This window comes from Diprion similis, chromosome 10 (assembly GCF_021155765.1).
Source record: "Diprion similis isolate iyDipSimi1 chromosome 10, iyDipSimi1.1, whole genome shotgun sequence".
In the NCBI taxonomy this organism is placed as follows: domain Eukaryota; kingdom Metazoa; phylum Arthropoda; class Insecta; order Hymenoptera; family Diprionidae; genus Diprion; species Diprion similis.
Window position 1 is genome coordinate 13,348,155 of NC_060114.1, and position 12,931 is coordinate 13,361,085.

Consider the following 12,931-nt stretch of genomic DNA (forward strand, 5'->3'; position numbering starts at 1 on the left):
GCGGAAGTTACTTCACGAACGCATTTTCAACCGCCTAATCACGCTTCGATTCGACCGGGTTCGATTCTCGTGTTCCCGCAGGTCAAGGCAGGACGTAATTTCAAGTCCGTGAGTTCTCGATTCCGGAAAACAAACGCCCGGCATTGTTTATCGGTTAAGACTCGTCGTCGCTCGACGTTTCCTCGAAATTCACGCAGTCGAGACGTTTGTGTTTATCCCGGGAGCGTCGTCTCGTTTTCGTCTTGTCTTTACTCGGGGCAGTGAAACATTGTATGATTTCGCAAGTGAAAACTGTTGATCATACTTCTCGTTTTCACGATTGTGTTTTAACGAAGACGTGTCGAGTCTGCTTTCCGTCGGTGCAACGAATAGAAATACACGAATCAGAGGAAAGTTTTTGCTAGATTTATGTTTTTACGGTGTTTTTTTTTTCGTCCTTAATATTCTCCGCTCGATTTTTTCCTTCCATCTATCGTTAGTTTTGTCCATTGGTTTTTTACTAGCATCGTGGTTAGAAGTGAAAAATAATAGTGAAACGACGCCGAGTCGAGTGCCGGGTGTGCAGTGCAACTTTGGCGATCATCAGGACCGTGAATCGGGAATCTGAACGAGCAACGAGAAGGTAAGAACACTTGTTTTCTACACATTTCCTACTCATTAGTATATTATATTATATAAGGATATTACGAACTATTATATATCGATATTACGATCCTCTATAGCGCGTTTATGTGCATGTGTTCAACTGCAGGGCCAAATTTTTAATGTTGGCGACTCTAGGCTCCGAAAAATTTGCAGCCCTATAGCGGCGGGGGGGGGGGGGGGGGGGGGGGGGGGGGTTAATTCTATGTGTGATTATAAATATCGATTGATTGAAAATCTCCTTATTTTGAGGGCACAATTTTTCGTTCATCAGAATACATGAAATGAAAATTCGATTTTTTGTTAAAAATCTGTGAATTATTAATATAATTATCAAAAAATATGATAATCGAAAAAACGGGAACTGTGCCAAAGTGACAAAAAAAAAAAAAAATAATTTCGTAAACAACTAAATTTTTACTTCTGAGAAGTCTGGAATGGGGTGACAAGAAAGTTTTAAAAAATAGGGGAAGGTTCTTGCTCTTATAATCCAAGAAAACTTATGGAAGAAAAAACAAAACCGAAGAGCCACTTTGTTAGTAAACATAAAATGAAAATAATTAAGTAGGAAAAATCCTTACGTCTTGGCGTAAATACGAGCCCGTGTCGAAGACGCTGGTGCAGCTAAAACTTTCTGATAATCTGGGAGGGAAAGAATTGAAGAATTTTATACATCTACATTGCGAAGCGTGGAGAAAGAAGATAAGTTGAACGAATCGTTGGAAAGAAAATAGTCCCAAATGAAAGTATCTTAGCAAAAAAATTGCGAATTTTTATTATTGTAATTTTCGGCTATTTGCTTATTTTGCGCACGTAAGGTTTTCTGAAAAATCCTATTTATGGGGGGACTTCGATGTAATTTCGGTAATGTCGAGTTTTTTGTTTTTTCAAATCAATAAAAAAGATGTGATCAAAAATTCTTACCATAATCTAAATTTTATTGGGAGGAATTTATAATCAGATAGTTTTAGTCGTTTCGAAAATCAAAAACTCGATATTATCAAAATTTTACTATAGTCCCCCCTTAAGGATTTATAAAGTCCTTTTACTTGATGCGGTGAACGCCGAACGACGCAAAGCTAAATTGAATCACGTTTCACCTTCTTGCCACAACCCTTTACTCTGATCCGTCCCATTCATCTGGGATATAATACGTATATCTCTTTCTATCAGCTGTGCGTTACCGCAACTGCATATCCAGCATTTGTTCGCTTCTCTTTCACATATATCTATATCATATCGGCAACTTTGTAATTAAATTTTCTCCGTTATTCTCTGATTTTTTACGGTGGGAGTCAAAACTTGGAAGGTTCAATATTTCGAATGGTCGATATATCGAAATTTCAAACATGCGAAAATAAAATAACGAAAGACAAATTGTTCTGAATGATTTTGATTTTCTGATTTTTGAAAGTCACTCAAAATTTCGAACAATTCATCTTTCGTTATTTTATTTGCGCATGTTAAAAATTTCGATATATCAACCCTTCCAAGTTTTCACCCCAAACCGTCTTTTATGTACATTTATTTTATTTCTGTTCCGTGAGTTTGCTCGATCGTTTGAATCCGCAAATCTGATACGTAAATTGAAACATATATTACGTAACGTAATAATATCAGCAAAATAATTGGATCGTTGGGTGAATTTTATAATCATGTTAAAGTTGGCCACGTTACCGTAACAATTCATGCTGAGGAAAAACCGTTATTTTGCGATTTTGAAACTGTTTGAAATTTGGTAAACCGTGATGAAACAAAACATAATCGTGTTTTGCAATTCTAGTTTCTACAAAATCATTATAAAAATAAAAAAAAAAAAATGTTTTTTTCAATGCTTCGTTACGATAACGTTTATTAACTTCAAACTCGTATTTTATTCTATTCATACAACAGAGGCGTTTTCTTTTAGATATTTATATAGATTTTGAAAATCGAACGAGACCAATATTTGAATTTAGAACGTATGTAATAAAGACCGAATCGTTTTGCTAGAAATTATAAATTTCTATTCAATCGTAATCGATTGATGACCATAATCGTCGTCGATAATGAAACGGAGTTTCGTCAGTTTGCATTGAATTCAATTATTATTCTCATCTCAAACAATTGTAACGTGACTGCAACAAACCTCCGTACACTCGATTAGACGAAATTAAGCCAACTCACAGATGATAACTCGGTTTCTCTGCCAATTAATGCAGCAATGCAATGCAATTACTGCAGCGTGGGAGTAGACGTATAAGATAGAAGTAAACAAGCCTCAGTTAATTTCAGTTTTATGAATTTTTTATTCCACACATGCAATCGCGCGGAAACCACAATTATCGTTGTTAAAACTAATCAAATTCTTGTATGTATAACGTAATAACTTATTTAAATCATCAAACAATCGTAAGACGACCGCAAAACGTAATTATTAAGTAGTAGAAACGCTTACATTTTACACGCGACGTGCGCGATAATTATCAACGCTCCACTAAATATGTAGCAACGTATAATTTTTGAATTTTTCACACCTATATAAGCCGTGAATCGTCTGCTCATTTTTTATTCACGTATCGCCGTTATTCAAAATATTTTTTTATTCATCTTATATATTGTAAATAACAGCGACTTCTGCGGATTGCTTATAAAAATGCTAAACGTGTAACGTCAATATAGGCAAACACACCGATCTAAGCGCACACTCGAGATTTATCGCGCGCTATAATTAATTGTAAGTGTACAATCGATCAAGTTATATCGTCAATCTTACAACAAGAGCCTCTTCTAACTTCCCGGATACCATCTAGTTATGCATCATATTTAGATACTACATGTACACATGCGCGTGGATTAATCTTGTTGTTGTTGTTGTTGTTTTTTTTTTTTTTCAATTTTTACAACGAGAAAAAATTATGACCGTTTAATTTGCTTTTGTCTACCGTTGCCGTTCATTTTTCTTCTACGTTCGTGTTTTCGTTTTCTTCTGTCTGTTTCAGACTTGATTCTTGAATAAATTAGAAACGGTCTAAATTCAGACACGTATATATAGGTACATGAATAGTAAAGAGAGGTAGATTCGTTGACTTGAAAATTGAATATATTTAATAATCTGATAAATATTTATAACCTGTGATTGACTGTGTAAGTAATTGAATAGTAAATAATAATCTAATTTTTAATAATATAAGAAACAACCTTTTTTTTTTCTTGCATTGAAAAGAGAGAAAAAAAAAACAACATTCAAATTAGCCGTCCAATCATTTTCCTGCCGGAAATACTCTGGAATTTTGCGAGTAGCGACTACTTTCCTTTTTTTTTTGTGTGACTCACTTAACGTGAGTGTTGCTGTTTTTGTTTTTCTAATCCTTCTCAAATCCCGTGAAAATGCGCAGTCCACGGTATAACGTATTACGTGGGAAGGGGGATAAAACGGAAGTGAAAAACAAAAAAGTAATAATAATATTAACAATGATGAGAACACGTGGAAATAAAAGAAAAAGTAAGAAATCCTTTGACAAATCGGCGGCACAGCTGTCACTGCACCCAACCATCATCCCCCGTGGCCCTTCGACCCCTTGGAATCGATAGACCGAAAGCCGCGTCGATGCGATTCTGGCTGCGCGCCGAGGAGCGGAAAAAGATCGAAACGAAAGCAACGCAGCTCGGTGCGCGCGCATCCGCGTTCCAGTTCCCTCTATCGTCATAGACTGAAACAGGGAAGAGGAGAAAAAGGAAAAAGGAAAAAGGAAAAACGAAAGAAAGGATGCGGAAGGGGGTCGAAATAAACCTCCGCGGAGGGACCGGGAGGAATACATGGAAGAGGGCGGCGTTGAGAGAGAACGTCAACCGACCAAGCAAACTCGACGTTTCTCTCTCTCTCTCTCTCTCTCTCTCTTTTCTCTGTAACCTTTGCTCACACACGAGCGCCCGCGTGAAAGCATGTAGAATACTTGAGGATGTGTGAATGAGGAACGAAAACCGACGCGGTGCGCCGTCAGGCAGAAAGTTCTCTGTTTAATTTTTGCCCCCCCCCCCCCCCCCCCCTCCGCCTCTCTCACTGCCACCCTTAACCTGACGGATCTTGCTCGATTGGAGTTTTATCTCTGTTTTTGAGAACCCCGCGCATCGCATCGTATCGCATCGGATGCACGCCGGCGCCTGTACAAAGAGCGTCAAGCTTGCTAATCGACAAAGGATTATAACGAACGAGTGAATATACACCGTAGCTACCCATAACCCAACTGACCGTCACACTTTAAACCCGATACACGGTTTATGTATATAGCTTATGTATGCATTTATAGTACATACGTGTGGTTTAATCGCTTGTGCTCATTCTTCCGTATTCACGAACACGGTGTAGGTGTTGCACTCCTGTCTCACTCACACACATTCACGCATATACACACATATATCTCTGCTCACTGACTACTTCATTTACTACGGTTCAGGGTGCAGGAAGCGACGTCATGGGCATATTTTTTATCTCGCTTTTTTTGCATTTTTTTTTTTTTTTTTTTTTTTTCATATCTTCTCAAGGGTGACGTTCGTTGTAAAACGAAACTAGAACGGATAGAAAAAGAAAACAAGGCAATAAGAAAAAGAAGAAGAAGAAGATAGAAATTGAGGATAGATGTTGCGTTACGTAAAAATGAAGAAACGAGACGGGAGTAAAAGAATTAGTTTTATGCATATTATGTACACATGAATATGTAGACGGTACTGTCTTTATGCGATATTATGCGTAGACTTGTTATATGCAAACATATAGTGTCGCTACGTATATACACATACAACGTATGTATAAGTCAAGTGTTGCCGTTGCTCCTGCTGCTGCTGCTGCTGCTGCTGCTGCTGCTGATGGCCGTGATGGTGGTGGTAGTGGGGTATATTCATCGAAAGCAAAGGTAAAGAGGAAAAATAAACAAGAAACGGCTAAATATAAACGTGCCGTAACACGACATATACCGCTATCCCTCAACCCCAACCGTGATGTAACACCATGCTTCTTTATTTGCGTATGTGTGTATGCGAGGTTATTTTTTTTTCTTCTTTTTTTGTTTCTACTCATCTTGTCGTCTCGTTAAACGTCTGTTGGAAAATTGACTCGCGACCTCGTTTGGCCGTGTGTCGAAAATTAGGGAGCAAAACTCGTTACGTACTTGCTGTGATTCATGGATAATGGATTTATCATAATCGTATGGGGATATATTTTAATTCTTGAAGAAGATGGAGAAAATTTGGACAATCATGTATTTGATGCAAATGTGTTTTTTTTTTTTTTATTATCATTATGATGCGTGAAATTTGGAGATGTAGACACAATTTTTCATCTAAAGGGAAAGTTTGGTGCAGATTGATTGAATAATAGCATGCAGAGAGAAAGCGATGGTAGGCAAGTTCAATCGTTATTGCTAATTTGATGAATTGAAAATTATCAAATGTGGATCAAATTTAGATACGGTTGTGTCATAACCGCAGCTGGAGATGGACGAAAGATATTTAACCGGAGTTTATTTACGTTTTATGATTCGGAAGATGAAAGATGAAGCATATATCTAGTTGCGTGTATATTTTTTCCCTCGTTTTATTCACCGTAAATTTAAGACAGGATACGCGACACTGTATGTATTTTACGAAGGAATTATATTGTATATATTTGAAAAAACAAGGAGTTGTTAGCGACGGTATGTTTGGAATTGAAAATTTCCATCGTGATGTTACGCGATGGTGTTGTTGTTTTGTAAATAAAACGTTTGTTAGACTTACTTAAAAATAGACGATAATTTACGATATGAAAAACATGATGGTATAATTAGGAATACATGCGGGTTATTTTGAAAGTGAAAGTCTTGAATAATATTAACCGCACATTTAATAATAACGATGTACAAATGCATTGCACATGTTCCGTTGATCGAGAACCGAGTCAGAAGTTCAACAAAGTAGTAAACATGAAAATACGTATCGGGGTGTAAAATGGGCGGTAAAAATCGAGGTAATATTTCTTCTCAACGATAATTACGGTACTAAAAATTTTTTTTTCAAGGATCAAGTTGGTCACGTTACGATAACGATGCATGTTTAAGAAAAATCGCGTTACTTTCGCACATTTATAGTCATATAACATTTCGAAAAGTTAACTCTTTGAAAGTCATTTAGAAATTGCACGATAGTGATTGCTTTCTCTGACGTTTCGTTACGATAACGTTACCGACTTCATTCGCGTAAATTTCATTTTCACAAATATTTTGAATTGAACTCTTTACTTTCCTTACAATTAAGTCGTTATAGACATAGCCTCATGCCCACTATTCGTCCGGAAAAAACAGTGATAAGTTTTTTTTTTATCTCTCGTTTGACAGTGTTACATTGGCACGTATTACGGATAAGGAATAACAGTTTCATTATTATTGATTTCATTATTATTGAGCATGCAACGAGGTTGTAAGTAGTGAAAGTTTTTAAAATACATTTTTCGTGTTGTTGCATGCAAAGTTTCATACATATTGTATACACATATGTACATATATTTATATATTTCGAGTATTATTACACGTTTCTAAACGAGAAACCGCGGGAGGTGAATATTTCTTAAAATTTTTCTCTGCCCACCGCTCTTTCTTTTTTTCTCAATATATCTATCCAATTTATCTTGCTTTTCTTGATTATGCTTTTATCATTATTGTTATTATCACACACCGTCCGATCGGACGACCAGTTTCTCGGGCATATTGCACACACCAGCAACCATACGCGCATAGACGTACGCGTAGCACACACACACACACACACACACACACATACATACCCAAAACACTTCTCTACCTCTTTTTATTCATACACTGTGACGGCGGCAGGTGTAAACGGAGAGAAAAAGAGGAAGAAGGAAGATAAAAAAAAATAGAAAAGACGACGAGGTGGAGGGGGAGGAGGAGGAGGAGGAGAAAATAATGATAATAAGTAAAGCAAGGAAAGACGCCGTCCGCGCCGGTCTCGCGATGGAAATAGCGCTGGGAGGGGGGGATTTGGTTCACCGACGCCGTCGGCAGGTGGCGGCACAAGCCGATCGCTCGGCCCGCTGACGCCGAGTTTCAAGCCGCCATCTTGCGGCCGTCGGAGGTAACTCGAACTCTCAACGTCGTTCGGTGAACCTCCGGCCATCCCTGAGGCGGCGGTGGAGGCAACGACAAGGATGGCGAGAGCGGCGGCGTCGGGGACGAGGACGACGTAACGCGACAACCGTATTTCTCTAGTTTGTGTTCACGGTCTACACGGGTTTACACGGCGCAGCGCGGACCAGCTCGCCCGCTCTCTCTCGACCTCCTCCTCCTCCGCCTCCTCTAAATCCACCATTTTCGCGTTCGTGCAAAATACCCGTGAAAGGATGGAATATCGTCGGTGGACTATCGCGTAACCGCACGTTATACGGAGACGGGGACGCCATCTTAAATAAGGGGGATAATAACAGGAAAAATATACAGAAAGAGGAAAAACAAAAACAAAAACAATACAGGAGGGTTTAAAAAAAAAAAAAAAAAAAAAAAAACCGGCGAGAAGGAGATTGCCGAGGAGGAAAACGATTTTGATAATTCTCCTGAGGAGGGAGAGGGGGGATTCGTCGTGCAGTTGTTTTGGCGGATATATTTTATTCCACATACAACAAAACATGTACAATTGCATAGCTATTGAATATAATTCTACGATTTAAACCATAGGGACGAATGTAACTGGTGAAACGGACAGAAATATTTAAACGCCTAAGGTTGAAAGAGATAAAAAAATAATACAAAGAGATATTTTGTACATTCGTCGTTGTACCCTGGGTTCGCGTTGGCGATCGACAATTTCGTTCAGGGGTATCGAGAACGAGTCGAACGAGTGAACGGACTGACGGCCGTAATGCTACTTACTACTGCAGTGGCGTCTGGATCGTGAGACGAGAGAGAAATATACTGACAAAGTCAGAGAAGCGGAGTTGGTTCGACGACGGAAAAAGAAGAACTGTAGACCGAAATATTATTTCTGTCTGTTGCTCTGTCTCTCTCTCTCTCTCTCTTTCTCTCTCTCGCTCTCGCTCTCTCTTCCCCTTCTTCCCCACCACCGCTAGTCGAAACAACTTGTTCATTCTGTCTCTCTTTCCCTCTCTTCTAACACACAAACTTACACAATCACGCGTATATACGGACAGACTTTTGCCTCTTTCATCTTTTGTACACACCACGAACAACACGACCTTTAGTCCGAAGTTCTCCGGCAGCGGTGGATTAGCAGAACGTTATACGCTCTTGTGATGATATCTGCACGGCGGGAGTAACGAAATAGTGAAATATATTATAACCGGTCAACGAATCTGCGGTGAAATATATATATATATGTATATTTATATATACAAAACAAGTGTTAACGAATCGATTATACGTAATAAAAGATTTTGAGAACACACCGAATGATACACGCGACGAAGAATTGGTGACGCTTGGAAAAACTTGTGTTGATGATATATACATATGAGAATAAAGTACAAGCCGAGAGTCGAAGGAAATAAATATCGGTTATCGAAAAGTTGTTACTGTGACACTGCGCAACGCCACCGAGGAGAGGATCATCGAGTCAGGAACAGTGTTTTGTTCAATAAACGCTCCTCACTCACCGTCGCCCCTGCAGCGGTAGTTGTGGTGGGTGGTGACCAGTAGTGGTGGAGGTGGGTGGTGGTGGTGGTGGTGGTGGTAGTAGTGGTGTTGGTGGTGGTGGTGGTGGTGGTGGTGTTGTAGCAGTTGTCTGCAGCAGTAGCGGCGGCAGTAGTGGTGGTAGTGGCAGCAGCAGTACTGCTGGTTCTGTTGGTGGTGCCGGTGGTGGTGGTGGAAAGGTGACGGCGGGGTGAAAGATGGCGCGAGCCACGGACGAGGAGTGTTGACCCATTTCGTAAATCGAGCATCGATGGTGGTGTGAACAGTGGGTGTTAATTAAGTGCGAGGAGAGAAAACGGAAGACAGACAGATTAATTGATAGAAAAATTATATTTAAAGGTGAATTTATAAAGAAGAAGGAGGGAGAACAATATAATTAAATATACATTGAATACACTGTGGATTAGAATAAGTACCGATAAAGGATAAGAACTGAGTCAGAATATTATCGTCAGGGGAAAAGGAAGGGCCTGGGACGGTAGAGAGAGAGAGAGAGAGAGAGAGAGGAGAGACATTGATCGGAGGTTTTCGTACTCGGTTAACTTGCAACAGCGCGAGGATTCGGTAGCGCAGCGTTGATATCTCAAGCCTCAGTCGTTTGGCTTGATAAATTTATCCGTCGTACCGGCTAAATAAAAGCTTGCAAAATTTTGAAAAAATTTGACATACGTGGAGCCCTGGCTGGGTCGGGCGGCTCTTCGAAGATGGGTAACAACGCCGCAACGGCAAACAAGAAGGTGGACGCCGCCGAGAGCGTTAAGGAGTTCCTCGATCAGGCCAAGGAGGACTTTGAGGAGAAGTGGAAGAAGAATCCAACGAACACTGCTGGGCTCGATGATTTCGAACGGATAAAAACACTCGGGACTGGGTCCTTCGGACGGGTCATGATCGTCCAGCATAAACCGACCAAGGAGTACTACGCGATGAAGATACTCGACAAGCAAAAGGTGGTCAAGCTCAAACAGGTCGAGCACACCCTGAACGAGAAACGCATCCTTCAGGCCATCAGCTTCCCGTTCCTAGTCTCATTGCGCTTCCACTTCAAGGACAACTCGAACCTCTACATGGTACTCGAGTACGTACCCGGCGGAGAGATGTTCAGTCACCTACGCAAGGTCGGCAGGTTCTCTGAGCCCCACTCGCGGTTCTACGCCGCCCAGATCGTTCTCGCCTTCGAATACCTCCACTACCTGGACCTGATATACAGGGACCTGAAGCCCGAGAATCTCCTCATCGATTCCCAGGGTTACCTCAAGGTCACCGACTTCGGATTCGCCAAGAGGGTCAAGGGCAGGACGTGGACCCTTTGCGGAACGCCGGAGTACCTAGCACCCGAGATCATACTTAGCAAGGGCTACAACAAGGCGGTTGACTGGTGGGCATTAGGTGTTCTGGTATACGAAATGGCCGCCGGTTATCCGCCGTTCTTTGCCGACCAGCCGATACAGATATACGAGAAGATAGTCAGCGGCAAGGTCAGGTTCCCGTCGCACTTTGGTAGCGACCTTAAGGACCTTCTGAGGAATCTGCTTCAGGTCGATCTCACGAAACGGTACGGCAACCTGAAGGCTGGGGTCAACGACATCAAGGGTCACAAGTGGTTCTCGAGCACCGATTGGATCGCTGTTTTTCAAAAGAGGATCGAGGCACCGTTCATACCGAGGTGCAAGGGACCCGGTGACACGAGCAATTTCGACGACTACGAGGAGGAGGCGCTCAGGATCTCGTCGACGGAGAAATGCGCCAAGGAATTCGCCGAGTTTTGAGCTCAAGAGGATCATCTGAAACGTTTGACGATCATCCAGTCGTGGCTATTACGTCGTCACAATATATTGCGCGATCGACAACAACTGGATCGACGACAACAGCAACAACAGAAAAAGGAAAAAAAAAAATTAAAACAACATCAACAACGCATGTCATCGTCGCGTTCGGTAAACAATCGGACAATCATCGCCGATGACGATGATAATGATGATGATGATGATGATGATGATGATGATGATGATGACTTTTATCGACGCACTCTTGAAACGCGTACTTCAGCTACGGCTACACGGTTACGGGGGAAGGGCTCAAATTTAGGATGAAAAATAATTGGTACCAATGCTACGTTTCCAACGCCGTTGTACCATGTCCTAATACCGATGCAGGATTATATCATACACGAGCGTATAATCCGTATACCCCGTGTCTGTAATATACGTGTTCCGTGTGATGCGTCGTCTCGTCGCGGTCGTTCGGTATCACGTGTAATCCTTGTAATTTGTCCTCGATTGAAAGAAGAAGAAGAAGGAGAAGAAGAGGAGGAAGAAAAAGATGAATAATAATGAAGAGTATTGGCAAAACGGGAGAAAGAAGAAAAAAAAAAAAACTTGGAAAAAACGTCGCGGGATGAACGACCCGAGATATAATTTTTGTGTGTGCCGTGTGAATGTGTGTGTGTGTGTGTGTGTGTGTGTAGAAATGCAGATGTAGAGAGAAGAACAGGATTCTGTTTCCTGTTTAGGATGTGTTATATATAGAAAGAGTGTGGATGAACGAATTGGGGATACGTAATCTCAAAGAAACATGATGATCTGTCTGTCCTTCCGTTATGTAGTGTAAAATTAAGAAAAATGTGTTTTAAAAGAGTTTTGGAAAGAAGGACGGAGAATGAAAAAGGGGGGATAATCGAATCGCGCGTAATTTAATAACATACACTTTTAAAGTCATTTAATAATACGTTGTCATTAATCGAAGAGGATTTTCGCGGTTATCGGTTGATGATATGCGGAGGATGTAATGAGACAAGATCGGATAGATCGTAGACCGGTCTCGATTCATCTAGCCACTCTACCTATACGGTATTACTACGCGGCACTCAGTTAATACGAGTAAACATCCTTATATGAGTTTTTACGATCATTTCTATATTATACTCTCCCAGCGGCGTTGTCGCTGCGGGCGAGGAATGATAATAATCATCTTCATCACCTTCATCATCATCATCATCATCATTATCATTGTCGTAGTCGTAGTCGTCATTCTTCTCCTCTTCCTTCATCCTCTTCTTCGACTTCGTGTGTTTGTCGTCAACTTTTATTGTCACACCGCAGGAAGATCTTTATCTAATGTAAACGCGTCGACGACGCCGTTGAAACACCCTCAATTCTTATTATGTATTCTTCGCGTTCATCTTTTTTTTTTTTTTTTCCTTTTTTTTTTCTTGTTTCGTTGGTATTCTTGGCCCCGTTCTGATTGTTGTTATTATTGTTATTATTGTTAATATATGTATATATGTGTATATATTTATACGCCACGTGAAAAGAAAAACAATGATTTTTCGAATGTACAAACGACTCGCACTAGACTGTTGATTATCTTTATTATTGTTTTTGTGTACGCGGAAAACCGTATCGAGGAGGATAAACTAAACTTTGGGAAACGTGATTTCGTTGAGGAAATTAACCGAGAAGTTGTTCACGCGACCGAGTATATTTCCATGCGTCGAAATTATATCACTGCGATCATAAGTTCGGATCTGATTTTTGAATGTGAGTTTTGAAAATTTTGTGTAAAAAATTTCGTAAATTGTATTTTGCATGTGCTAATCGTAAAATATTGGAAGAGAT

At 40.5% G+C, this 12,931-nt stretch overlaps 1 protein-coding gene across 1 annotated transcript; it reads left to right on the forward strand.

Moving 5' to 3' along the window:
- Positions 1–9,831: 9,831 nt before the first annotated feature.
- On the forward strand, positions 9,832–11,182 carry LOC124411516 (cAMP-dependent protein kinase catalytic subunit 1). Its single transcript, XM_046890666.1, has one exon. It carries the CDS (start codon positions 10,022–10,024, stop codon positions 11,081–11,083), a length of 1,062 nt encoding a protein of 353 aa, XP_046746622.1. The 5' UTR covers positions 9,832–10,021; the 3' UTR covers positions 11,084–11,182.
- Positions 11,183–12,931: the final 1,749 nt, after the last annotated feature.

Bases quoted from the DNA above. Each gene is read 5' to 3' on its own strand.
- LOC124411516 (XM_046890666.1), top strand. From the start codon at position 10,022: ATGGGTAACAACGCCGCAACGGCAAACAAGAAGGTGGACGCCGCCGAG.